The sequence below is a fragment of the Corvus hawaiiensis genome, chromosome 17 (genome assembly GCF_020740725.1).
Source record: "Corvus hawaiiensis isolate bCorHaw1 chromosome 17, bCorHaw1.pri.cur, whole genome shotgun sequence".
Taxonomy (NCBI): domain Eukaryota; kingdom Metazoa; phylum Chordata; class Aves; order Passeriformes; family Corvidae; genus Corvus; species Corvus hawaiiensis.
The window spans coordinates 4,052,611-4,079,654 of NC_063229.1; the positions used below are offsets into that span (position 1 = coordinate 4,052,611).

At 58.1% G+C, this 27,044-nt stretch overlaps 1 protein-coding gene across 2 annotated transcripts; it reads left to right on the forward strand.

Annotated features, from left to right (window-relative positions):
* The first annotated feature begins 217 nt into the window (after positions 1–217).
* Positions 218–26,873, forward strand: NECAB3 (N-terminal EF-hand calcium binding protein 3). 2 transcript variants are annotated; one of them, XM_048321667.1, is made up of 14 exons: positions 218–446; positions 550–793; positions 5,181–5,205; positions 6,055–6,163; positions 12,697–12,722; positions 13,032–13,129; positions 21,647–21,783; positions 21,959–22,080; positions 22,503–22,582; positions 22,957–23,010; positions 23,552–23,664; positions 25,203–25,280; positions 25,536–25,627; positions 26,390–26,873. In XM_048321667.1, exons 2-14 carry the CDS (start codon positions 701–703, stop codon positions 26,416–26,418), a joined length of 1,056 nt encoding a protein of 351 aa, XP_048177624.1. In that variant the 5' UTR covers positions 218–446; positions 550–700; the 3' UTR covers positions 26,419–26,873. The 2 variants fall into 2 exon arrangements, with proteins under 2 accessions (XP_048177624.1, XP_048177623.1); XM_048321666.1 differs by having other exon boundaries at positions 218–793.
* Positions 26,874–27,044: the final 171 nt, after the last annotated feature.

The window sequence follows — 27,044 nt, forward strand, 5'->3', positions numbered from 1 at the left end:
GCTGGTCACACAACCCATGGATGGCAGCACACTGGGCTGTACTGGGTGCAACTGGGACCACCTAAGCAGCGACCGGGCACCGGGACCCAGCGCCGCCCCGCCCCTCTCCCCTCCTCCAAGCACATTGGTGGTTCTGGGTGCCAATCACGGCCAGCGACCAATCGGATCGCGACGGGGGCGGGCCCTCCGCGGAGCCAAAGTTGGCTGGGGCGGCGGAGCCGCTCGGCTGAGTCGGGACCGGCGGGCGCGACCTGCGCACGGCACCGGCCGGGCCGAGCCGAACCGAGCCGAGCCGAGCCGAGCCGAGCCGAGCCGAGCCGAACCGAGCCCAACCATCCCTGGCGAACCGAACAGAGCCGAACCCATCCCTATCGCACCGAGGCCGTTGCTACCGCACCGAGTCCATCTCTGCAGCACCACACCGAGTCCATCCCTACGGCACCGAGTCCATCCCTACGGCACTGAGCCCATCCTTACGGCACCGCACCGAGCCGTGCCCTACGGCACCGCACCGCGTCCTACGACACCGCACCGCGGTACCGCACCGAACCCATCCCTACAGCACCGCACCGTGCCCTGCGGCACCGCACGGCGTCCCAAGGCTCCGCACGGCGCCCTAAGGCATTGCACCCTCCGGCGCCGCACCGCTGCCCACGGCCCCGCGCCCTCGCTGCCCGCAGCACCCGCACCCGGCGGGACCATGATGTCGTGTGCCGAGCTGCTGGCCGTGTGCCTGCTCTCAGCAGATCGCGGCCCCAAGCCCCACCGCCAGCCGCTGCCCATCTTTCACGACGTGAGTACCGCGGGCGGGACCCCCGCAGCCCTGCCCAGCCCCGGGGCCGCCGTGCTTCCCCTCGGGGAGCCGCGGCACGTGTGGGCGTCGGGGTGAGGCTCCTTCCCGCCTGGTCCCGGAGGAACCGGCCCGAGGGATGCGCCAGAGGCTCTGCGGCCATGCCAAGCCGGAGCTGTGCATGGTCGTGATGGCTTAAATAATGGTGTCGTGTCCTTCGGCTGAATGCTGGGCCTCTGGGTGGCTAGAAACAGCCCACGCCTCACCCAGAGCTGGCTGTCATGACTCCTGGAGCGGGAGCTGTGTCTGGCAAGAACGCTGTGCAAGGTTCCCTGGAGCTGTTCACAGCCATGGGATCCAGCAGCCCCCGGATGCAGCCCGTGTCCCTGCCCGCTCCTGACGCGCCGGGATTGTGGAGGAGGATGCTCCGTGCAGGTTGGAGGTCGCCCAGGCATCCTGGCGGCTGCGGGTGGCACGGAGGAGTTGAAGATGCAGGCGGTGGCTGTCTTTGTATTCAGAGATGCTGGCACAGTTCCTCCTGCCACACCGCGTCCCCTCCAGGCCACGGCCGCGCCGGGGCTCTGGGGGAGGCGGCTGCATCCCGGCCATCTCTCAGGGCCGGTGGCACTGATGCTCGGCCCCCCTGCTCCTGGCTGTGTTCCGTGAGCTGGGTCGGGTGGACAGCGCCCAAATCTCCCTGGTGAGAGAGCCCTGGCATTCCCAAGTGTCCGGCACCACTGCGCTCCAAGTCACCCTGTGGACCAAGGAGATGTGGGGGCAGAGGTGCTGCCCCTGCCCTGCCGCAGGACTGAGGAAGAGAAAGCCAGCGAGGGTTAAGGATGAGGGCTGGTGGTGCCCCGGCACCTGCACAGCCCAGGTCGGTGCCAGCTGTCATCTCCCAGCTGCCATCTCCGTCTTGTGCCGATCCACGTTCACCCCCGTGTCCCAGTCCATCCCAGAGAAGGGGAACAGCAGATCTTGGGCAGCACTGCCACGTCTGGTCCAGTCCAAGACCTCCTGGCATCCCCGGGGAGGCGCTGGGAAGCGCGGCTCCCTCGGCCGTGGCGCTGCTCGCAGCTTCCAGCTGGGGGTCAGGGTCTCTCTCCTGCCTGGGGGGGTTCGGGCTGCAGGGCTCTCCAGGCAGCATCATTAACCGCACTAATTACTTGAGGGAAGATGGGCAGGAGGGGGCGGGTAGTAACAGCTGTGTTCCAGCTCAGCTCCTCAGGGCACTCGTTGAGTCGCACATCTATCCCTCAGGGTGTCATTAAGGCAATTAAAATGGGAAATGTTAACAACGCTAGCAGCTGCTTTCCGGGTTCTGACGGCTTCTCTTCCTCTACCCTGTGACTCCTTTGCTCCCAGCTTTGCTTCAGAGCTTGGCAGGGTGAGTTTAATCTCTGCACTTTTGGGTCTGGGCAGTTGGCCGGTGTCCAGCTGCCCCCCAGGCTTGTGGGGGTGAGCATCCCACGGCAGCAGGGCAGGACCCCCGCCTGCCTTCCCGGCAGCGCTGCCCACCACAGATCCCGGTGGCTGCTGCTTCCCCTGGGACCTACCTGCACACCTCCTGCCTTTGGGAGAAGTGAGGAGGAGGAGGAGGAGGAGGAGGGCTTTGCCTGAGACGCTTCGCTGCAGGCGCGGTACGAGCCGCAGTGCTGCCATCGCCCTGTGCAGCATCTCAAGCCTCGGCGAGATTTGTCCCCCAGGCTGGTGCCCGGGGCTTGCTCGCTCCCCTCCCGGGACACGGGAGGTTCGGGAAGGACGGCGTTTATGCCGGTGCCTGGCTGCAGCCTGCCTTAGCCTGCCGTGGGTCGGTCCCCAGGGCAGCTATCCCTCCCCAGCAGCCGCCTGTCCCTGGCTGCCTGTCTGGCAGCCGCGGTTGCTTCCAGACCTGCAGGCAGGGGGAAATCCTACAATCTCCTTCCTTCCCGGGGTGCGTGTGGGGCTCATCCTGCAAATAAATGCTGGTTCGGTGCCGCTTCCCTCAGTCCCAGCGTGGCTGCGGCTGCAGGCTCTGGGTGAGGCTGCGGCTGCTCGGGACCCAAGCCCAAGGGCTGAGGGAAACATCCCGGTCTCCAGGCAGTGTCCCTGTGCTTCTGAGGCTGCCGGTCCGCCCTGAGGCAAGAGAGGGATTGCTTGTAGGGCCCTCCAGCAGCCCACGCAGACCTAATCCCATTCCCAGCTTGGTTTTGCATCACTTTTCCCTGGCTTTGTCCCAGGACTGCTGTCCGCACTGGGAGCAGCGCTCACCTGCCGTCGCTGAGCATGTGCCTGTGCCCAGGGAGGGGCCAGGATTCGCCCTGTGGAGCATGGAAGTGGCTCTGTGCTGTTTGTGCTTGGCTGGAACTGGGTCCTGGGGTCAGCCAGGGACGGGCTCGCCCCAGGCAGTGCAGAGCCCTGCCATTCCCAGGGGCTCTGGAGCAGACGTGGCCTTGCCTCGGGGGGCTCTCACAGCTCCCTGCTTGTGCCACGTTTATTTTGAGCTCCAGGCAGCTGTCGTGTGTGCACTGGCTCGTGTAACTCCCTGCTGGAGCAGTGAGCCTTGTGTGTGAGGGAGAGGCATCCACTCTGTTTGCTGAGGTTCCTGCTGAACCCAGGATGGGCTCACCCCGGGTTAGAGACCTTCTCATCCCCAGGGGATCCTCCCTGGAATTGTGCTCTCCCTCTGAGCCCACAGATAAACCCTGCTGAGCAAGGCCAGCCTGTGAGTGGGAAATGTTTGCCCTCGCTCCAATCTGCACCCAGCGCCTGGGTGACACCTGACTGTCCGTGGGATGAGCTAGGTGGCCTCCGTGACATCTGGAGCCATAGAGGTTCATTGCATGAGCCATGCGTCCCTCTGATGACACAGAGCTCTGCAGGACGAAGCTTCTCCCTTGATGGAGAGTCCCTGGCAGGGTGGCACAGACAAGTGAGACCCACAGGTGCTGCCCCTGCAGCCGTGAGACCCCACAAGGAACCCATTCTGCTTTAAAATCCAGAGAAATCGCCACTGTTTGGGAGCTGCAGGCTCCTATCTCAGCTCCAAAGTGCATCCACCACGTCCTGTGTGGTGCTCAGGGAGTGCCCGCCCTGCTTTCCTGCCAGGGAAGCAGCCAGGCTGGCTGGAATCCCGGGGGGATGGTTACCTAATGCTGCTGGGCCCAGAGCAGCCTCCGGGCCCTGCAGCAGCTCGGGGCAGGAGGAGCTCGCTTCGCTTTGTTCAGAAGAGCATCCTCCAAGGAGCTGTCCCTGCTCCTGCTTTCGGTCACGGGGAAGGACCCAGGGAGCTCCAGCACCAGAAAAGCCTCTGCCCACCTGCAAGCCAGAGGCTTAGGGGGTTTTCCTGGGCAGCTCTTACTTTACCTCAGTTTCTCAGGGAGATTTTGGTGCCTGGATGGGGGTCTGCAGCCTTGGAACACGCAGCAGGGCTGGTGGTGGGCAGTGCAGGAGGAGCCGGGGGCGGAGGGGGCAGCGGTGCCTCTGCCTGCTCCGGGGCAGGCTGTGGCCAAGAAAACAAAAGTTCTGTCTCCTTTCCCGGCCCTTTTTCTTCCCTAATCTTTCTTCAGACCTGCAGATTTCTTCATCACCCAGGATGATATAAATGAGAGTTGCCACATAGACAACTTTCTGTCCTTGACTCCATTATGATGTGCTGGACAAAACCTCATATGTTTTGGTCTGGGAAAACGTTCCCAGGCTTCGGAAGTGATGCTGTTCCTCACTGGAGTGAGCCCCAGACCTTCCAATAATTACTGGTGAAACAGATCCCGGCAGGGATGAGCAGTCCCAGCTTTCTCCTGGGTCATGGGCAGGAGCCTCGTGGTTGGGAGCCTGCATTGAGACCCTGAACTGGAGCAGCTCTCCAGCTGTGCTCTGTGGCAGAATATGTTACAGATTAATTAATTCATTAATAATTAATTACGGTGTGTGTGCACGCCGAGGTGCTGCAGGAAGGGCTGTGCTGAGGGGTGGTTGCAAAGCTCAGGGCAGGAGCTGCTGCTCGGTGCAGGTGGTTGAGTGTTGGTGCTGCACAAAGTGCTTCCTTATGGAGTGGGTTTATACTTAATGTTCCTTCATATAAATGGACTGAAAAATTAAACAGTTGCTATCACAAGGATGTAGCAAAGTCCTTTCTGCTTCGTCTCTGTGTTCTCTAAAAGGTGCTCGATGTGAGTGCTGGGCTCGCTCGGCCAAGGGCTCTGTGCATTAGAGGCAAGAAATGGGTTTAATTATTGGCAAAGGAGAATTTCCTGGAGCAGCCTGTGCAGTCCCAACAGCTGGGGCTTCTCCACGGCTCCCTGAGCTCCTGGAGGTGATATTCCATGGTGCTGGGTGCTGCCAGGCTCACTGTTCAGATGCCCTTCTCTCTCTGCTGCCACATTGAGCCCTGTTGTATTTTGTCTTGCAGATTTTCCGGCGAGCCGACAAGAACGGTGAGTGCTTTGTTCCTGCTGCTGCCTCCCCCTCCCTGCCTGGCTCTGGCTGAAGCATGTGGCTCATTCCCACTGGGAGGTTTGGCTGAAGGAGAGAGGGAGGGAGGAAAATGCTTTTCTGCTTCACCTGGATCCCAGGGCTTGGCCAGGGGCTGGGGAATGGGCTCCCCCAATTCCCCATCCGTGCACCACGCAGGGCACAGCCCCTTCCAAGCCCTTCTCCTGGCCCAGGGGCTGTCAGGCTTCTGCTCTGTCCCTCACAGGATTGGTTCTGTCTCCATGCTCAGTCCAGGGTTTTACAGGGTGATCCTGGTTCTGGGTGCCCCTGGAGCTCTGGCATTTGGGAGTTAGGCTCTGCTACCCAGTTTTTAATTCAGCGCCCATAAACCAAGAGGTCCAAAATCACAAGTGGTCTCCCTGAGGCTTCCCACACTCTCTTGGGCTCTTCTCCTTCATGGTGGCTTGGAGGCTCTAGGAGATGCTTTTATTGCAGATCTCAATGCAGCCCAGGAGCTGAAGTCCTCCACAGAGAGGAAGGAAAAAGCTCTTGAGTCAATGGAGAGCATTTTCTTGCCGTGAAAACCGATGCTGCCCTCGCTGTGCCGTTTGTTCTTGGACGGGCTGCGTGCATTTTTGAGAACACAGCAAAGGGGGCTTTTGGAAAGGGCTGAAATTCCCACCTGCAATTCCAGTGTTTTGCTGGGCTGGTGGGCCATGCTTTCAGGGAGATATCTGTAATTGTCATGCACAACACGCCCAGCCATCCCACGCACCCGCTGGAGGCTCGCCGGGGCCGGGATGCTGCTCTCCACAGATATATAATTATTCTTCCTTTTTATTTAAATGCAGATGATGGGAAGCTGTCGTTTGAGGAGTTCAAGAACTACTTTGCTGATGGCATCCTGAGCTCGGAGGAGCTGTGGGAGTTGTTCAGCGGCATTGACAGGCGTCACTCAGAGTGAGTACCGTGGTGGCACGGAGGAGACGCAGGAGAAGCTAAAACTGCCTGACTGGAGATGGAGGACGTTTGGGGGCGGGTGTGATAAATAGTCGGGGTAAGATAAACCCACCTCTTGCCACAGGCAGGTGTTCAAACCCATTGAACACCAGCAGCGAGCACTGGTGCTGAGAGCAGTCAGACATTTTGGGAGCAGCAATCGGATTTACTGCGGTTCCAGAATGCAAGCAAGCATTGAAAATGCCATTTTTTTTCAGTTTGGAAGATGTATTCCAGGAATACCCAGCCCATGGAGCAGGTTGTGTGTCTGCAGGGGCGTGTGGTGGTGTGAGGACAAGGCACAGACTGTGCAAAGTCCCAGACTTTGCCAGTGCTGACACAGGGAGCTGCTTTTCACTTACATAAGAGCTGCTTTCCACACAAGTGGGCCCGGTGCATGTAACAGGGAATTTAGGCCAGCTACTTGTAAAAAAAAAGAAAGCCCCAAAGAACAAGAGAAGGAATTGTGTTTAGCTCTGGTCTCCTCATGAGTGGTGGTATCCAGAGGAGTCTGTTGGGCTCAGTTGGGATTCTCATCCCAGCTTTTTGGGTGCTTTTTGGCCTCGCTGGGGTCCATCTGCCCGGCTGGCTGCTATGGGCGTGTCTGTCCTGGCACTGGGAGGAACTGGGTGCTGCTGAATTGCATGGCTGGGCTCTGTTCAAACATTGGGGTGCTGCTGGGGGACAGGAGGCTGCAGCTTCCTGCCCGTCCAGGTGGCAGGTTTGGCTCTGGCTCGTGCCGCTTCCCCAGCAGCCCAGGAAGCATCTCCTGCACCTCGGACACCCTTGGCCAGGGTGCAGGTTCCCAGCAGGGCGAGGAAATTTACGCTTTGCAGGGAGCCAGGGCAGTGGCACAGAAGGCCCTGAGATGCCAACAGCCACCAAGAGCAGCCACCAAGAGCAGCCACCCAGCGTCATTATCCGCTCAGGACCGGGGCAGTGGGAATGATGGACTCCCGAAGGTGTTGGAGCTGGGTTTAGCTCCCACTGCAGTGATGGGCAGAGAAGTGGGCAGGTGTGGGCAGCCTTGTGCTGCTTTCCTTGGGGCCTGGCTGCCCATTGCTGCCTGTCCTGCCAGCTGGGCTCATGGATGTGGGCAGCAGGTGGTGTCTCCTGAAAACGTCTCTGTCTCTTTGGGCTGTGATCCCAGGAAGTTGGCAGCGAGTGTTCCCTTTCTTCTGGAAATGCTCCTTTCCTCTTGCTCCATTTTTGGGGTGATCTTGGAGTCACAACTTCCCTGGAAAAGCTGGGAGCCAAGCTGGGAGCTTTAACCCAGCTCAAAACTGAACAGGGAAGGTCTCCTGCCCTCAGGTCAGGCTCGTTCCATCTGTCTGGAGCAGCTGAGCTGGCCTGACAGGGGCCTGTGCTGCCAGGGGAGCCGTGGCTGCAGCGGTGCCCCCACAGCTCGTTACCGTAACGAGGGTGCCGTAGCTATGGCAATGTGGCAATGGCAGCATCAAGCTGGTGACATCTATTAGCAGGGCATGAGCGCTGGGTCTTTGTTCTCTTCCTGCCACCAAGAGCAGAAGGAGCCCTCAGACAGAGCTGTTTCCAAATTCCTGCCTTCAGTGGCTTCCAGCAAATGTAGGAAACACCGGGTTTGGGGTGTGCGGGATTTGGCGTCATGTGAGGGCTGTGCTGGTGCCCTGATGTCCCCATGGTGGGGGGCTGGACAGCCCCTCTCTCCTGGGCTTGCCTTGCACTGGCAGGAGCTTCATATTTTAGAGAGCTGGCCAAAATTTGCTGCCAGGTTCAAGGGTGTTCCAAAGCTGGAAAGCAGCTACAAGCTCTACAGACAGAGCTGCTGTGCTGCTTTCATGTCCCGTAGCTTTTGTGATGATGGGAAAGTCTCACCCTTAACCCAGCAGGTGCATTTGGTGCTGTGTTTGTCAGGTCTAGGCTGGAATTTGTGTTTCCTTGTCCCTGCCAGCCTGACCCGAGGAGGGACAGTAACAGAGACCTTCATTCCCAGGCCCTCTACGTGTCCAGCACTGCCCAGACCCATCCTGACCCTCACCCATCGCTGGAATGTGCAGCTCCTCCCCTGGGCCCCAGAGCTGACAGCTGGGGAGAGGAATATTTCAGAGCTCTCCCACAGTACTTGTTCTCCCTCCAGAAAGCCCCACGCTCTCCTCTTTCCACCTCCCACCCCCCCAGCACTCAGGTGGGACGCTGGGGCCTGTGCATCCCACACCTCTGGTGGGGTCACTTCAGATTCTACATCTCCACATGAGGCTGTTTTTGTTCTGCATTTCAGGAAAAGGTTCCTTTGGCATAAAGTATCCCCTCACTTTAATTCTGTGACATTTAAAAGTTCATGTTGAAACCACACTCAGCTCTGCATGGCAGCTGGTACAACAGCAGGTCCATGGTTTTGCTTGGCTGGTCCAGAGCTCCACACCAGCTCTGGCAGTGGCACAGGAAGGTTCATCTTCCTGAAAAAAGAGCATTTTCATCCACTGAAATGCCTGGATGAGAAGAGACTGATGGTTTTGGAGGGATGAGAGCTCCAAACTGCATCCAGAAGCATCTGGAGAGTTACACTGTGTGGTTTGCTCTCTGTGTCCATCTGCAGGCCAGCTGGGTGGGACAGCAGCAGATCCCGGGGTGTCACCAGGATAACAGCAGATCCCAGGGTGTCACTGGGACAAGTTCATGGAGATTTGGTTACAAAGGGCTTTGGACTGAACGCTGTGGTATTGCAGGGGCTGGATGCCTGCACTGTGAATCCTGCCCATGGAAGTGGTGTTTGGATTTTATGTTGTGCTGGTTTGGCCAAAGTTAGAAATATATCCTCTGAGAGAAGGCAGGTTCCAAACCACCCCTCCCCTGCCAGGTTTGGGAAAAAAAATAAACTTTTTCCTCGAAGGAAAGTGAAAGAGATAAAAACTATTTATTTAACAAACACATGGGAGAAGGAAAATAATGCTAAATAATAAAATCTCCCGCTGTGGAGAAAAAACCTGGGAAAGTGTCAGAGTCCTCCCTTTGGTCTCCTCGGAGCTGGGGCTTGGTCCAGGGCCAGGCCCTCTATGCCCGGTGGAAAGTCCTCCCGATGTGCTCTGAGGTTGAAGCAATCAAGCAGAAAAAGGGAAAAAATCCGAAATTCCAAGAAAAAACAAGTTCAGCTCTCTGGAGGGAAAAAAAAAACCCAAAAAACTGGCTGAAGCAGCAAGCAGGGTGCCTCTCTGCTCCTCTCTACTGCAGCAGAAGGCAGAAGCCAAAAAAAATGCCGAGAACGAGAATGTGTTATCTCTGTCTGTGTCCTTGAGGGTTTTTATCTCTCTCCACTCAGGCTCAGTTTAAAAGCATAGAAAGGTGTAAATACTAATTTCTGGGCATAGTGCAGCGATAGGGAATACAAGATCAGGTCACCCCAAGACATTTTTGTCCTGCACCTCTTGGGGAGATTTGGAAAAATCAGGTCTGGAAAATCCATCTTTCCATGAGAGTGTTCAGGAATTGGGTGCAGATTGCTCAGAGCCTTTGACCTGGAGCCACAAGGGTTGGAAGTGCTGACCTGGTGGCTCTTCAAGTCTCTCAGTGGAAATAACCTCAAGCCTGTGATTCTCTGGAAGAAGGGATTCCAGTGAATCCCCTCCCCTCTCTTTACTCAGAGCCTCAGAGCCACAGCATCTGCCAGTCCCTGGATGATGGAGAGTGACTGAAACACTCCATGTCACATGAAAAAAGGTTTGGAAACCAGATCTGTGATGGCAGTGGAGGTTCCCAACATGATAAATGATAAAAATAAAAAAAAAAATTCCCGTCTGCTTTTCTGCAGCTGATTGCTGTTTTCTTGCATAAATTCCAGGCACATTCTGACAAAATCCCAACAGCATAATGATGACAAGATCCTTCATCATCAGTTCAGGCTTAATTACAGTTAATCAGTGGTTTGAGCACAGTCAAAATACGGCTGTGGGAAATGTGGAGAGTCTCAGGAGTGCTTTGGAGGCAGAGGATGGCTCTTCTCTTGGAGTGGGAATGGCAGAGAGGAACAGAGAAAAGCCTGCTGCCCCTGGCAGCCCTGCAGAATGGGTCAGGATTTGGTGTGCACGTCCTTTACGTGAGCTCCTCCTGGCTTTTTGTGGGAATTCTGGTAGCAGGAGAATGGCACCAGCAGCCCTGGGGTTTGCTTGCTGGTCTCTGTCCTGCCCCTGCCTGTGCCCTGGGGGCTGCTGCAGGCTGAGGGACGTGGGGAGAGGTTCCCACGCAGGGCTGCTGATGGAACAGGCTGCATCAGGAAGGGAAGGGTGCAGATCTTCCCCTGGACAGCTCCCAGAGGGATGATTTTTGCCACAAGATGTCGTTGATTGGTTCAGTGTTTAGTGGTTTAGTGATTGTTTAGTTAACATTTCTCTTTAAGCAGCAAACAGACATATAAAGAGTTATCAATAACCTCTGGCCTCTCCTTAGAAGCCACAGGGTGGGAGCTGATGGCAGCTCTTCGTCTCACCTTGCTGGCACCAAGGTGGGGGCTGGCAGTGGGTTAAGCTAGTGGCTCCTTGTTCCTGCTGAAACCAGTCCCAGCCCCAGGTGCTCACTGGGACCAGTGCGAATACCTGGGTAATGTGTGCAGGAGGTGTCCATGTCCCCTCTTCGGTGACTTTTACCCTTCTCTCAGCTGAGAACCAGTGGCTCCCTGCAGTGGCAGCTCTGGGCACAGGTCTGACAGGCTGGGCTGTGGGTGCTGCAGTGCCAGGGCTCTTGCAGCACTGCAGCAGCTCTGCAGGCTCCAGGCAGCTGCCAGAAATGAAGGGGAGCAATTAAGAAGGAGCTAAACCTTCTTCCGGTGTACACTGGTGCTCCAAACCCCAGTGTCTCTGTCTAGCAGAGCTGCTCAGAGATGGGACCAGCAAAGTTGGATGGAGAGGAGCTGCCAGGGGAAGGGGCTGTGGCTTTGCAGGTTTATCTGTATTGAGTCTCGAGGGAAACACGGATTTTTTATCCACTTAAAAAAGTGCCTGCAGTGCCAGGTCAGTGCGCAGAGCCCTGCCTAAGTCAGCTCCTGTGTGTTTAAAATAGCTGAGCCGGATCCCAGCCTCACCCTGCCCCTCTCTGCTGCCTGCAGAGGCTCCAGATGCAGTTTTGGAGCAGAGGGGCTGCAGTCCCCCTGCCCTGGCTCTGCCACCCCTCACACCAAAATATTCCTGTGCTTTGAACTACTGCCTGCTGCTAAAGTGCACCAAGTGGAAGCCCAGAAGAAAGAGAGAGGCAGAATCCAGTCTTTGATGTCTTGGGAAAAACTGTAGGAAGATTTTGCCTTAATTATTTCACCGTAAATGGAATTTTGGACACTTTGCACACTGTCCTCTAATTTTACACGGGGGTGTTTTTGTCCCTTTGCCCTGTGAGCAGTGTCAGAGGGGGGCAGGGTGATGTGGCCGTGGTTTCACACCCCCTGGGCAGCAGCACTGCAGCATTCCTTGTGCTTGGAGCCTGGCAAACTCCAGGTACCGCTGGTTCCTCCATGTGTGACAGCACTTAAACACTTAAAAAGCTCTCTTTTGGTCTCTCTTCTACTTTCCCAATCAGGATTAAAAATGATTGTAACCATCTAGGGGATTTTGAGGCAGCAGGATGCTTTGAGCAGAGGCTGATTTGAATCAATGATATCCTGGGGTCTGTCCCTGCAGGCTCTGGGTGATGCTGGGCATCGTGAGCAGCTCTGCCTCTGTGGCTTTGGCTGCCTGAGCCGATCCAACAGCACCATGCAAACCCATCCCCAAAACCTGTGCCTGTTTTTGAACATTTCCTTCTCCCTCCCCACCCCAGCAGCACCTTTAGTAGCCACAGCAGGGACCTGGCCAAGCCCTGCAGGGATGCCAGGGTGGATTCTGCAGCGCCGTGCTCTCTGTTAGTGAAAAGGGGTGGGGGCCTGGCCTCTGCCTCCAGGTTTTTGGAGCCAGATCCCTGCTTTAATGACCTTCAGGGCAGGAAAAACCGCTGTGGTGGGCTGTGAAGCCATCCAGCCCCCCGGGAGCCTCCAGGCAGCCCCACACCACCTGGCCTCTGAGGGCAGGGAAGAGGAGGAGGAGCAGCTGGGGGAGGAGGGCGTCTGGTGCCACGGGGAGGAGCTGGGTTGAGGTCAAGGATAAACAAGGAGGGAGCCCTGGCTGGATGCTTCCCATCTTTGGGGGAAGAGGTTGGGTTGAAGAAGCAGCTCCAGGGCTCAGAAATGGGGCTGCCAGCCAGGGGTGTGGGGCATCTCCATCCCAACCTCACCCTGCTGTCACAGATGCTTTCCCAGCACACTCCAGCTCCAGGAGATGTTGGTGAAGCCGATTTTGTTGCTCCTTCAGCCCCTGCAGCAGAGGTGCTGGCTCTGAACCTGTGCAGCTTCTTATTTTTCTAAACCCTTCTGAAAATACGTGAGCAAGCAGTAAATCTGCTGGGACTCGAGACAAGCCCCCAAACCCCTGGTCACCACCACTGTTTCCCCCACACCAGCCCCACTATCTAACAGGAGCTTTTTTGTGTGTTTCTTGCAGTAACGTGGACACGGAGAAGTTGTGTGGTAAGTCAGGAGATGTTCCTGCCCTGGAGAGCTTCCCCTCCCCAGGATCTGTGTGGTGGGGCTTGTGTGTGTCTGAGCCGGGCAGGACTGGCTGCCAGCGGCAGTCCCTGTGCCTGAATCCTAGCACAGAGGTGCTTTTCCCAAGGGGATAAGGAAGGACTTTTCATTTCAGCCCAGGTGGGAGAATGATTCTGGAAAGGGAAGGGAATGCCCCCCCTGCAGCTCTGGGCTGTGTGTGGGGAGCAGGAGCAGGGGAGGCAGAGATGGAGGTGCTCAGGAGCCTGACCATGGTGTTCTCTCGTGCTCCAGATTATTTCTCGGCGTACCTGGGGGAATACAGGAACGTGCTCTCCGCCCTGGAAACCCTCAACGCTGCGGTGCTGGCAGCCATGGACAAAACCAAGCTGGTAAGGACGGCACCAGCGGCGGGCAGGTGGGCGTGAAATTGGAGCTGTGGTGAGCACAGCTGCTTCTTAGTGTGAGGTTTGGGGGTCGGAGGCAGCAAACCCCTCAAATCAAGGGGGTGCCTGGGCGTGCTCGGGTTGTCCGCGTGTGGGGGCAGAGCCTGGAGGATGGGGAGCCCAGCCCGAGGAGGACAAGGGTAAATCCAAAGCTTTTGTGCTCTGGAAACATCATCTCCCTCCTTGCAGGGCTCTGGCAGTGGCTGTTCCAGCAGCTCCTTGGAGGGTCCTGCCCACGGACACTTTCTGGGAGCATCCCCGAGAGTCCGTGTTGAGTTCTGAGCCAAACCAAAGCGTTTCCCATCCAGCAGCGTGGCTCAAAATCTGCACTGCAGGGTTGATCTTGCTCTGGAGGGACCCCCCAGCAGCTTGTGCTGAGCCCAGCCCGTGCTCCCAGCACCAAATCCCGGCTGCAGGAGAGGGGCAGCGCTGCAATTCCCTGTCTCCCAGCCTGGTGCAGCGTCCATCCCTGCGGGAATGCTCTCCCTCCCTCTCCCCGCAGCTTGTGCTGGTGGGAAGCAGATTGGAAGCTGCTAATTAGGGCAAGCTCCGAGCCCCCGGCTGTGCTGGGCAGCGTCGGGATGAAGACAGTGGGGAAAGGGACCAGCAGCCCCCTTTGTACCTGAAATAGGTTAAATGGTTTAGCTGTGTGCTTGGGCTGGTGCTGAGCTGTGGGAAGACCCTTTCTGTGCCTTCGGTGCTTTGCTCGAAGCAGATGAGGGGTATCACCCGTGTGAACACTGCTCTGACAGAGAGGAAAAGGGGGGTCAGTCCCACACTTATCAAAGTGGTGTTTGTGCCTCTGCAGTGTCTCAGTCCCTCTCTGAGCTTTCCTCTGGCCAGAGCCAGCCTCAGCAGCGTCTCCCTGAACGTGGAGAAATTTCATGCTAGGAGAGGGAATCTCTTGAAAATGCATGTTCTCGTTGGTTCAGGTCCCTGGCCCCACCCACAGCTGTTAGATACAAGTCCAGAGGGAGAGGAGGAATCCTCTCCAGAGAGCTGTGCTTTATTTCAGTTCCTTTCTGTCCTGTTTTTTTGGATAATGAATGTGTGTAGTCACGCGTTTCTCCAAAGGACAGCACAGTCACTGTATTGGTGTGATGCATTCCTTCATTCCGTAGTTTCTGGTGCTACCGGTGTTCCCTGGAAAAGAGAAGCAGGTTTTTCCTGTTGAAACAAATTTCGATGGACTCATTTCTCCACCTGTTTGGATCTGCCCAGAGCCAGGGCAGTCCAGCGTTCCCAGCACTGCTCTCACCCAGGGGAGGCCTGTGCTGATCAGGTGCTCTGATCCCAGCCCTGATGTGCCCCAGGGCAGATACTGATCCTGCTGGGAATCATCTCCCTGCACTCCCCTGCTGTGCTGGGCTCGGAGCTGGGGAGAAGGCAGGAGTGGGCAGGGCTCTTGCAGAGCTGTGGGATACCTGCCACTGCTGCCAGAGATGATAAATGCTGCATTCCTACCTGCTGGGACCTGAATATATTCCCACATTTGTATTTCCAGAGTTGGACTCGGGCTTGAGTTATTATGGGATTAATGGGCTGGATTTTAGCCAAAGCTCACACCTCTGTGAGCCAGGGCAGAGAACAGATTTCCCAAATTACACCTGCCCCTCAATTCTTTTGGTTCAAACACCTCTCTGAGGTCTGAGAGCCCCACTTCGGCAGAGAGAGCAGCCTCATGGAAGAACCAGATGAATTTTCATCCCAGGGAGCTGCTTGTGCACTGAGAAAACTGGAAGAGCCCTGCTGAAGGATCTGCAGTCCCTGCCTGTTCTTCCCAGGCTGTATTTCTGAGGACTTTGCCTCACTCTGGAGAAGGCAGTGATGCCCAGGCTGGCTAGGAGAAGGAGGAAATCTCTTGCTTGAGCTGCCTCTCACCACAGCATCCCTTAGTTAGGGCATGATCCATCTCCAGTAGTTCCTCACTGCTGCAGCCACGGCGTTGCTCAGCCCTGCATCCTCCAGGGACCCCCAGCTGGAAATGTGAAAATGAGCAGGAAAACAGACAGAGAGCCCGGGCAGCTCCGTGGGGGATTGCTCAGACCATGCCAGTGAGCTACAGCAAGGAGGGAAATAAGGAAACTGAAGCTCAGAGGGAATGTGCTGTGGGTGTATTTGGGAGCTGCCAGAAGCCTTTTTGGTATCGAATATTCCCAGCTCTCTGCTTGTCACTGCGGGCCAGGATACCTGGCATGGATCACTGGCCTGTCTCCTGGCTGGCAAGCTCCTCGATCTGCTCCCATGCACCTTGTCAGGATAAACCCTGGGATAAAGTGTGGGAAGTACGAGCTGGGTTTGTCCTGTGGGCCTGCAGTTACTGCAGGAAGCTCTGTGTGTGTGTGTGTGTGAGCAGCAAACCTGCTCATGGTTGTTTTTATGGTTCTACAGGTCAGCAGGAGGAAACCAAACCATTAGGGGTTCCCATGCCTCCATCCTTCCTCGCTGGGCTGGTAGGAACATGCTAAAGAAAATATGCCTTGTCAAGAAGAGAGGGTTTTTCCTCCAAATTCTGTCATTCCCACTTATTTGTAGAATAGAACATGATAGCTGTGCTGTAGTATGCTGCTTACCCCTTATTTTGTGGCTGGACTTCATGTTTGCAATATAATTGCATCAGGGTAGGAAGTGAGCGGTGGAAATACCTCAGAAAACAGTCTGATGTTTCTCACAGGGAGCCTGTATGCTAAAATCTTTCCATTTCCCAGTGAGCAAACACTGCAAACCCTCACATAAATACCTCTCCAAGCCAGGCAGCCTTATTATCCTTTGACAGGAATTATGTGGCCACCCCTTCCATTCTGTCCTGAGCTAACTATCATCATAAGAAACCAATAAAACCCCTCAAAAGCAGAATTGTAGCAGCTCTTGGCAACTTGGTGATTTTCATCGGGGTAAACAGAGCTGAAGTACCAGTGCACCACCAGAATTCCTTGTCTCCTGCTTGCTGAGTTATTTCCTTTGTGACTCCCCATGGGGCTTCGCCATGAGCAGAAAACGCTGTGCTTGGTGAGTTTATTGAACCTCTGACAACAGAGGGCTTGACCTCTGTGCTACACCTGATGAGAGGATTTTGGTTTTTTGCCCCAAAACGAGGTGTGCAGTGGGGGCCGGACTTTCAGTTCTTTCTCTCCCCTGGCATGAAATTTTCCAAGTTGATGCAGAAGGTGAAGCAGCATTTGGAGCTCTCCTGAGGGATGGCTGTTTGCATCCTTGTCTGCAGCACGTTCCCCTGGGCGTGCTGTGTTTGACGAGGCGAGAGGCAGGAGGCAGCTGTCAGTGCTGCCTTGTCCCCGTGGGACCCTCTGCAGCTGAGTCCCTTCCAAGCACAGCGTGCCCTGGGCTGGGAGTGGGCTTTTGGGGGCTGTCACCCCACGCTGGTGCCTGTGCCCATGTGTTTGGGGTGTAGGGACTGACCTGGGTGAGCTGTGGGGCTCGGGGCAGGCTGAACGTGGTGTTGGTGAGAGCAGCTCTGCTCCTGCCATAAAACTCCATCCGTGGAGGACGGAGTTAGGCCATTCAGGGTGGAAGCTGAGAGCGTGGGCAGTGCTGGGCTGGTGCTTATCCCAGAGCCTGGCCCTGGGAAGGGGAGTGATGTGCTCGGGGAGAAGAATCCATCCCCCACACGAGGGGAAGCATCCGTGTGCCAAGGCTGTGGCAGGGCTGGCAGGACACCTGGGAGGTGGCAGCACACCTCATTCACCCCACAGCTGCAGAGGGGAAGGGCCCTCAGTGTGGCCAGAGGGATGGCAGCATTTGGATTTTGGGTAGTGAAACGGACTGTGCAGGGCTGTGTGGTGGGTGAATAATGTACCTGCTGTGCCCCCCTGGGGACTCACTCACTCCAGCTGTGTCCTGGGGAGGTTGGAGTGTCTCTGTTCCCCTTCAAGCAGGGAATGTGTGTCCGGGCTGGCAGGAGTTGGGTGGGCACAGAGAGGCAGTGCTGGCAGGGATTTTAGTGCCTGCACACCCTGGGATGAGGAGGGGAAGGGGTGGGCAGGGGTCCCCAGCCGTGAGCTCTCCATTCCTGGGGCAGGTGAGGTGCTTGGCTGGGAGAGGCTGGAGATGCAGAGCTGGAACTCAGTTTCCAGCTGCTTCTTGTCAGTGTTGCTGCCATCCTCTTCCTGAGGCAGGAAAATGAGATTCATTTTCCAGCAGGGATAAAAACCCCTAGCCCCTGGTGCTGGGGGGGGGGGGGGGGGAGCTGTGACCATCCTTTGCTGACTCCAGCATGAGCCCAGAGCTTGGGGGATGAACATCCATCATCTCCACTCCCTTTCCCTTTCCCCTTCCCATCCAGCCCAGTCAGATACAGCTCCTGGACTGGGCTGGTAGCACAGAGCAGCCAGAAAACCATGAGGGGCTCAGGACCCTCCCCACTGCCCCCCTTCTTTGACACCAGCAGTGGAAGGGTTACAATGAAATCCTTCTGTGCAGAGCTTCTGGAATTCCAGATCCTCTGTGTGCTGGAGAGAAACACAGCAGGAATTGGAAATATTTGACCCGAGTAGTGGGGTAGCATTGCTGGACATGATTTTGGACATGGTTCATGGAGCCTGGGGGGGTGAGGGCAGCCTGGCTGCAGGTGCTGCAGCCTTGGGGCCACACGAGGACACCGTGGGGAAGGTAAGGATGCTGCTCCAGTCTGTCTCCTCGTCTTGTCGAGGAAAGGGGCTGACCTCTCCTGGTGGATGCTCCTGGGGAGCAGCCAGCCCTCTGCATCGTGTGGAGGCTCCCTCCCCGACCTCCCACTGCTGGTCCTGTCTCTCTCAGTGCTCACGGTGACATCCTGTGGTTTCTGTGTCCCTTGAGGAGCTGGCATGGGGCTGCCCATGGGGACAGGAGTCTGCTGTGACAGCTGGGCTGTGCTCCCCAGCTGCTTCCTTTGCACCCTCGGATCCTTTTCTAATCATCTGCCGAGCTGAGTCAGTTCAGCGAGGCAGCAGCAAAGGCAGGTGAGAAAATGCCTGTTCAGGGAGCTGAATCGGCTCCCTGGAGCACCAAATGACCTTTAGACCAAAATTGCAAGGAGTGAATGCAGTTCCCTGGTTTTCAGCTCATTTTTCTTACCCAGTGCTGACCTGTTCCAGTGCCAGGATGAGAAATCACCTCCCGTAGTAAAGTGGCTGCAGCGCAGGTGCTGTGTGGACGTTCCCCTGCTCAGCTCCTTCCTCCAGCACTCGTGGCTCCCCTTGGGGGTCCTGCAGTGCTGACAGCTGGAGAAGGCCCCTTCCTCATCCTGGCAGCTGTATTTCCTGTTGGAAAATGCAGCCTGGAGCCTTGGGATTGACTAAATGTACCCAGACCAGACACTCGGCATAGCCTGGATCCCCAGCATGAGCCCCGATTGTTTTCCAGCCCTAGGGGCCACACCCTTGTTAGATAGACGGTGGATAGGAAATAACCTGGAGTGTCAGTGAGAAGCACTTTGTTTCTTTTGGGGCTCTTTAATTGACTGTGCACCCGTGCAGCGGCGCAGGAGCTGCTCAGTCACCGCTGCTGCAGCTGTGCCCGGAGCAGGGCAGTGTTTCGGAGTCACTCCTCCTGCAGAGTGACAGCGGGGGATGGCTGCCACCTCTCTACTGGAATTTTGTGTGCACGTACTCGGCCCCGTGCTCCTGGTACTCGCCCTTTGTCATCCACGTGTGCTGGAAGGACGTGAGTGAGGCTGCCATGGAGCCCCCAGCCCAGGCTGCTGTGCCCCGCTTGGGGTTTGCCAGGACCTCAACGTGGACGCCTGCGCCTTGGAAAAGCAGGTTCAACTCCAAGCACATCCTCTCGGGAAAGCCAGGAAACATGGAGGAGCCGCCTGAGAGCACGATGTTCCCCAGGATGTGCCTCCTGGCGTGGTCAGGCACCGACTGGAGGCTCTGCCCGGCCAGCTGGTGCAGCCCGGGGCAGCTGTGGTGCAGCAGCTCTGGCTGGAACAGCGGCTCCGGGCAGCAGAAGCGCTCCTTGCCCAGGGTTATCCAGTGCCCATCGGGCGTCTGGAATCTGGCTGGGTGATGGGACCCTCTCTCCCAGAGGTCTCTCTCGTAGTCCAAGGACACGTAGCAGCATTGCTCCTTCAGCCGGGTCAGCGCCGCCTTCGTCAGGGCCTGCAGCACCGAGGGCTCCCTGGGGCTCTCCAGCAGCAGCCGCTGCAGGTGCCTGGACAGCTGCTCGCCGGCCACCCCCAGGCAGCGGCTGCCCTTCCTCAGGGTCCGGCCCCCGCAGACAGAGGTGACGTGGGACATTGCTGCCCCGGCCTCCACGGCCAGCCCGGTGACCCTGCCGTGGGCGCAGAGCGACAGGAACCCGGTGTTGGCCACGTGCAGGGCGGGCACCCCAAAGCCCTCGAACAGCACCTCGGCCGCCTTCTCCCTGTCGGCGGCGGGGCAGGACGGGGACTCGGCCAGGAGCACCGGGTGCTCCTCTGGGGGCACTTTGAGGCAGCAGCAGAAGAGGTGGCTCCACAGGGCTCTCATGGCATCCCAGTCTTCAACGACGCCGTACTTGAGGGGGTAGGACAGGGGTGCTGCGGCCCAGCCGCCCGTGCTCTCGGTGGCAGGGAGGTGCTGCTGGGCACTGTGGGGATGCACCAGCACGGTCCTCAGCACGCACTGGGGCTGCTCCTGGCCAGCAAAGCCCCCCCGGGTGAAGTGGCTGCCGCTGTCTATGACCACTGCAGGCTTCAGCATGGCTGGCGCTCCACAGGGATGCTGGGCACAGGGGAAGAGCCTGCAGTGAGACAAGAGGTGTCTTGTGAGGGCAAACCAGGCTCAGGTAGGTGCTCTGCAAAGGAGGCTGGATCAACCCCACTGGAGGACAGCAGTGTCTGCTCTGGAAGTGTCTGGGTACGTCACAGCCTTCCCTTCTGTCTCCTCGCTCCCTGTCTCGCTGAGCATCCCTCCTTGGGTACCTTGTCTCCATCCCCGGAGACTTTCTAACAGCGCAAGGACAGAAATTCAGGTGGTTTTAAGGAAGCAAGTGAAAACTGGACAGGAAAGTTGAGCGGTTGGACCAAATGGGCTGTGGCCAAAGGAGTGTGGCCAGCAGGTAGAAGAGGTGATTCTCCCCATCCACTCTGCTCTTGGGAGATCCCACCTGGAGTACTGTGCACGGTTGTGTTTCCCCAGCATAAGAAGGACATGGAACTGTTGGAGAAGGTCCAGAGGAGGCCATGAAGTTGCTGAGGGCACTGGGGCACCTCCCCTCAGAAAGCTGGGGCTCTTGGGGCCGGAGAAGAGAAGGTTGTGTGGAGACCTCCCAGCACCTTCCCAGTGTGTGAAGGGGCTGCAGGGAGAGTGACTCTTCCTCAGGAACTGTAGTGACAGGACAAGGGGGAATGGGATCAAACTGAAAGAGGGGAAATTTGTGTTGGCTATTAGCAAGAAACTCTTCTCTGTGAGGGTGGGGAGGCCCTGGCACAGGGTGCTCAGAGAAGCTGTGGCTGCCCCTGGATCCCTGGCAGTGCCCAAGGCCAGGTTGGACGGGGCTTGGAGCAGCCTGGGACAGTGGAAGGTGTCCCTGCCCATGGCAGGGGGTGGAACAGGATGATCTCTAAGGTCCATTTCAATCCCTTAACATCCTATGATTCTATGAATGCTGCTGCCAGCAGAGCCCATAGCACATGGAGAGGAGCCAAGAGGATCTGTGATCCCAGCTAGCAAAGAAAGGAAGGAGTTCGGGGTGCCTCTGTGTGTGTCCCGGCACTTCCCCAGTTCTCTGTGCCTCCCAGACCTAGTCCTGTGGCATGGTGTTCCTCTTGACCCACTATTTGGGCACCCTCTAGGCCAGGTGACCTCTTCATTCTCTCCAGAGCTTCTAATGCGCCCCTCTGGAGCCACCTTTACACGCCCCAGTGTAAGCACACATCAGAAATTCATCAGGGAAGCTCTCATGGAAGCAGACAGGCTTGGCGCTATCTCCCTGGGCAGAGAGGGCATGAAGCCAGCCCTGCCCGGGCGTGCCAGTGGTGGGTGGGTCCCTGGAAGGAGCTGCCAGCACCTGGGGGGCCACTACAGGCTCCCAGCCTTGTGCCAGAGCCCTGGAGTGAGCAGAGCAGTGTGTGAGTGGGGGGCACAAGGGATGCTGTGCCGGCCCTGGAGCCCTCCCTGGGGCTGGGGGCTGTCCCTGAAGGTGCTCTTTACCTTGTGGCTTGTGTCCATCTGCCCTCCTCCACGGCTCCTGGAGCTGGGAGTGCTGGGGCCAGAGCTGGGAGTGCTGGGGCCAGAGCTGGGGGTGCTGGGGCCGGAGCGCTCATGGAACCATGCGTGCATTCCCCTTGTGATCTCACAGGCAGTGCACCCCGAGGGTTCTTCTGCCCTCCAGCATCACTTCTGCCCTAAAGCATCACTTTTAGTGATAACTAAAAAATCTGATTGAAATCCACCCCATCTGGTTTACTTCAGGGACCCCTGTCCAGGTGTGCCCCTGCGCAGAGGCAGAGGTGTCTGACAGATCCTCTCCCCTTTGCCCCAGAGGTACGAGACCTCCTCGAAGATGGAGCAGTTCCTGACCCGGTTCCTGCTGCGGGAAACCATGCACCAGCTGCAGTCCCTGCAGGCGTCCCTCGAGTGCGCCGTGGACACCGTGGAGGAGCAGGCGGGCCGGGAGAGGTAACAGGGTGGGACGTGCTGGTCCCCCTGTCCCCATCCCCCGCACTGGGAGGGACAGCCGGGAGCGAGATCTGCCCTTTCCAAGCCCCCAGCGGAGCTGGCACCTCTAGGAATGACTTCAACCCCTCCTGTTGCTTTTTTTTTTTTTTTTTTTTTTTTTTTTTTTAAATTCCAGAAAGGACATCAAGAAATCGGAGACTTTGGTTGGCCTGAGGTCAGGGAGGCGGTGTGGGCGCAGGGGACAGAAGAACGTCTGCCTGTCCCCAACAGACCCCTATTCTGGGATGCTGACAACAGGTACCTGCTGTCCCTCGGGCTGTTTGTGCCCTGCTGCAGCCTGGAGGGAGTGTGGGACCAGCACAGAATCACAGAATCAGTCAGGTGGGAGAAGATCTCCAAGGTCGAGTTCAACCATTCCCCCAGCACTGCCAAGGCCGCCACTAACCCATGTCCCCAAGTGCCACATCTGCAGCAGCACTGGGCAGTGAGGGCTTCTCCAGAATGGAGCCTGGAGCATCTCACCCAGATGCCAGCTGGAGCTCCTGTGAGATGTTGTATCTCTTAGGCAGTGGGAAAAGTTTCAGTAGAAAAAAAACCAACAGTTTTTTGGATTAAATCAGAGGTTTAGAAGCTTTTGTGTTGTGAGGTGTTGAGCAAGCTTTTGCAATGACGAAACGGAGCTTTTTTTGGGTGACGTCCCTGTGCCCTTTGCCGTGCAGGGGTTTGTGTCGAGGACAACAGCCAGTGGATGGCTCAGATCAACAGGCTCCAGCAGCTCATCGAGAAGCTGGAGTGCAAGGTGTGTGCCCGAGGGGGGTGGCTGGGACTGCCCCACACCTGGGCATGGCCAGAGCAGTGCTGAGACCCCCCCTGTGCCAGCAGCCCCCCTCTTCAGCCCTGGCATTGTCACAGAGCTGCATCCACGCACCAGCCCTGCAGTCTGCAGAGCCACCCTTCTCCCTCACCTCTGGGGACCCTCTCCTGGCTTCCCCAGGATGCTGACGAGGCAGTCGGACCTCACTGACCCCACAGATGAGCAGGGCACAGCCCTGCCCTCCCCCAGGTACCACAGGGAGTGTCCCTGGAGCGGTGCCCACCTGTCCCCTGGGTTACAGCCCCTCCTGCTGCTGAGCTCTCCCAGTAACCTCGTTTTTCCCCTGGTGTTTGACGCAGAGCCCACGCCTGGAGCCGCTGAAGGACGAAGCCATGTGCAAAGGCCAGGATGCAGTAAGTCCCTGTCCCTGTCCTCGTGGTTTGCAGGTGCCTCCTCTCACACACGCTGCTTCTGTGCCCTGGCATGGGGGGAGCTCTGGCTGATGGAGCAGGGTGGGATTCAGGGCTGTGGGCCGGGTGTGGGGCCAGCCACGAGACAAACGCAGCTCCCTCATGTCCCTGACAGCTCCAGGCAGTGCCCACAGGCAGCCCAGGGAAGGCAACACTCTGCTTGTGAGTGCCCAAAGCCCCCAGGGGTGCTCTGAGTGCCCACACACCCAGGCGGAGGGGTCCCCAAGCCCCTTTGTGCTGGGGGGAAGCACACTGGGAACTGCAGCAGCCCCAAAGGACCCCACTGGGGGATGGAGCATGTCCTGTTGGTGTGGTCCTTGTAAAGACAACCTGTCCAGGTGGGAAGAAGCCCCTTTGTGTCCCCGTTGTCCCCAGCACGGTGGTGCCAGAGCCGCTGCGGTGCCACAGGATGGCACAGCAGGGTGGGAGCAGGGAGGGCAGGAGGGGACAGGCCAGCCCCTGATGCCGCGCTGTCCCTCGGCAGCACATCCTGGTGGCCAAGAGGCAGATCTCGGTGGCCACGAGCAGCATCGAGGAGTTCCGGCAGGCGTTCCGCTCCTACACCGAGGGCACGGCCGGGCACAGCAGCTGCCTGCAGTAAGTGGGGGGCTCTGGGGGGTGCTTTGGGGGGTGGCTCCCCCAGAAATGGGGGGTTTAACACCCTTGGGGGACGCAAGGGTTTGTATGGAGTGTTTTGTGTGCTGGCCAGGGCACGGGCGGGCTCGGACCTTGCAGACAGGACGCGTGTCACGGCTGCAGCGCTGTCCTTGCACTATCACCCCAGTAAGAACCAGTGCCTGGCAAGGAGTGGGGAAGGTTTACGCCAGCAGGAGCGGCTGTGGCGTGTTCCTGTGAGCGAATGCACGAGCTCCTCCAGCACCGAAGGACTCGAAAGTGATGGAAAGATCAAGGGCAGAGCTCCTGCAGGGCGTTCATTTATGGGGAGTGTGTGGGAAGCCGCCAGGAGCACCTGAAGCTGACCCTGTGTGAGGCCAAGGCTGCCCCAGCATTGCTGCTCTGTCCCTGAGGTGGCACAGCTGCTCCCTGAGCGCTGCTTCCCTTCTCCCACGGGACACTTGAGGCCGCTTGCAGCCGGCAATGTTCGTGCCGTTCCCGTTTCAAGTGTCATTTTTCAGCTCTTCACTTCCAACAGCACAAATTCACATTTTCAGTGCAAACAAAAGGAAGATGCTCGCTGTGACACGTGCAGCGGAGAGAATGGGAGGCTTTTTCTTTGGAATAGATGGGCGTTTTTGTCATCAGGGCTATTTGTGGAGCCAGCGGGGTGGCGTTGCATGGGCTGGCTCTCCACGTGAGCGGAAAGCTGGAGCCGAGCCCGGGGAGACTCCGTGGGCCTGGTTCACTCCAGGGAATGGCGAAGCCCCTCGTGGGAGCAGGGAGCCTCAGAGCTGCTGGGTGACACGCTGTGCTGTCCCCCCGGGGCTTGGCCCCCTCCAGCAGCCCTTGGCAGCAGCTGGAGGAGAGGCTTGTCCTCAGCTGGACTTGCTGCTGCAGCAGCCGAGCGCAGCTGCTCCCCTGGCCCTGCACTCGCACCCCGCTGCTGCCTCCCACCCACCTTCCCACGGGCTGGGGGCAGCCCCAGCGTTTCCTGTGGCAGGAGGGAATGTGGGAAGCATCGCTGGCAGCACAGCATCGCTTTGGGGGCAGAGAGCTGCGGGTTTGTGCTGTGAGCTCAGCTCCTGCAGCCGTGCCTCAGTTTCCCCCCGTGTCAAGGGTGACAGGTGCCACACACCTCCTCCGAGGGGCTGGCAGGATGAGCTGTGCCCGTGCTAGGGATGAGTAAGGAATAATAAAACACAGAACGTGCTGGTTCCTGGGCAGCAGCAAAGACCTGTGCAGGAGCTGTGAAGCTCCTCTGCCACCTGGACATGGGAGCTGTGAAGCAGGATTTGGGTTCGGGATCCCCTGGAGCTGTTCACAAACTGTGAATGCATCCAGACTGTGCTCTGGAAGCCTCGTGGTGAGGCTGATGTGCAGAGCAGTGCCCCCCTGTCCCAGGCTGCTGGGGCACGTGTGGCCACGCCGCTCCAGGCTCACGCCAGGGCCGTGCCAGAGCCGTGCCAGGGCCGTGCCAGCCTGCCCAGCCCCGGCTCAGGGTCTCTCTGTCCCCACAGTGTCTCTGCCTGCAAGCTGACGGACGAGGCCTGCTTCATCCTGTACGAGTTCTGGCAGGATGTGACCTCGTGGAGAAGGTGGGACAGTGTCCGTGTGTGGGGCCGGGTGCTGGGGGCTCAAGGGGGTTGCCCACTGCTCCCCCTCCTTGCCCTGCCCTGTGTGCCCTGGGGCCGTCTGCAGCTCGCCGGGAGTGAACACCCCGATAGAGGATTTGGGGAGCAGGGCAGGAGCAGGGGCTGGTGCTGGGGGGTGCAGAAGCTGCCCTGTCCCTGTGTGTGGGCAGGGGGGGGTCCCGGCACCACACCCCCCTGACCCTACACCCTGTTTTACAGCCACTTGCAGTCCAGCTGCAGCAAGACTTTCCAGCAGTCCATCCTCAGCTTGCTGGAGTCCCCGGAGCTGCTGACCACCATGCTCTTCCCAGGTGAGGGTGCCTCAGTCCTGCTCCGGGTGTGCCGCAGAGGGCAGGAGCAGGGCAGGAGCAGGCAGCGTGGCTCCCTCCAAGCAGAAGATTGCTTTGGGGTGACCTAAATAATGTTTTTCAAGCCAGGGTGAGACCCGTTGTCCCCAGCAGGTTTGGCTGTGTGAGCTGGGGTCTGTCCCCTGCCCACGGGTGCTCTGCAGTGGGGACAGGCAGGAGCAGGGACACTTCCCGGGTAGCAGATGAGCTGAGACCTGTCCCAAATACACCTGGTGCCTCGTTTGTTTTCCACCTGAGCCCTGAACCCGCTCTGCAAAGCGCTGGTGCTCCTGGGTCAGTCCCAGGGGCTGCATGCAGGGCTGGGATAGGGGAGAGGCCAGCACAGGGAATGTGCACGTTCCCATGGTCCCGTGAAGTGTGACCAGATGTGGGGAACTGGAAACAATATCAAGCCCCAGTTTGCTTCCAGGCACCCCCTCAGGGTCTTGTAGAATATTTAGTCCATCAAAGATGGGTTAATTTGGACTGAACCCTGTGCTGCTGGTGCTGCTTCTGGCTTGCCAGTCCTGCTGACCACATTCCCTGTGCTCTCCTGCAGAAGCTGCCACAGCTCCAGGGGATCACCCCTCTCCAGGCCGTGCCATGGGTGGGGGTGGGTGCTTTAGAGCCAGAGACCTGCAGGCTCAGGTCCCCCATCCCTGCCCCCCAAACCCCCATTCCCAGTTTAACACAGCCCTCACCTCCCTGGTTTCCCTCTCTCCCCAGCTTCCTGGTGGATCATGAACAACAACTGACCCGGGGCAGCCGTCTCCAGGACACCATCAGCATGCGGGAGGACGTGGAGCCCTGGGCACAGCCATCACTTTTGTCACCTCCCTGTCCCTCCTTCCCTCCTGTGGCCTGTGGGGGCTGCCTGCCCTCGGCCCTGCCAGTGTTTTGCTCCTTTGCTCTTTTCATGTTAATTTATTTATTTATCCTGCTCCTAAGACAGTGTCTGAGCTGCCTGGGGGAGCTGTGTGGGGGTGGCAGCCTGGCCTTTGGGGGAGCACTGGGCTGGTGCTGCAGCCCAGGAGCCCTCAGTCCCTCTTGCACTCCAGCTCCTCTTCCTCCTGGCTCCCAGGCTCCACAGGGTGCTGGGATGGGCAGGGGGACAGGGCTCTGGCCAGCTCTGACATCCTGCCCAGGAGCCAGGTGGCTTGATATGGATTGTGAAGAGTGTTTTATAGGGAAAAAAATATTTCATCAAGTACTTCTGGCAAGGTGTGCCTGCTTGTGCCCTGCCACGCTGGCAGCACGTGCTGTGGCTGTGAGACTGGCTTTGTGCCCATGGCTGTGCCTGGCCCCAGCACATCCCACTCCCTGCTGAGGCCAGAGTGGCTCCAGGCTCTGCTGCTCCCTCAATTCCCATAAACCAGCAGTG

Excerpts from the sequence above, each read along its gene's own strand:
- NECAB3 (XM_048321666.1), top strand. The coding sequence starts at position 701 with ATGATGTCGTGTGCCGAGCTGCTGGCCGTGTGCCTGCTCTCAGCAGAT. Across the intron at positions 5,206-6,054 it reads CCGGCGAGCCGACAAGAACG|ATGATGGGAAGCTGTCGTTT; the intron begins GTGAGTGCTTTG and ends ATTTAAATGCAG. Across the intron at positions 25,628-26,389 it reads GACCACCATGCTCTTCCCAG|CTTCCTGGTGGATCATGAAC; the intron begins GTGAGGGTGCCT and ends CTCTCTCCCCAG.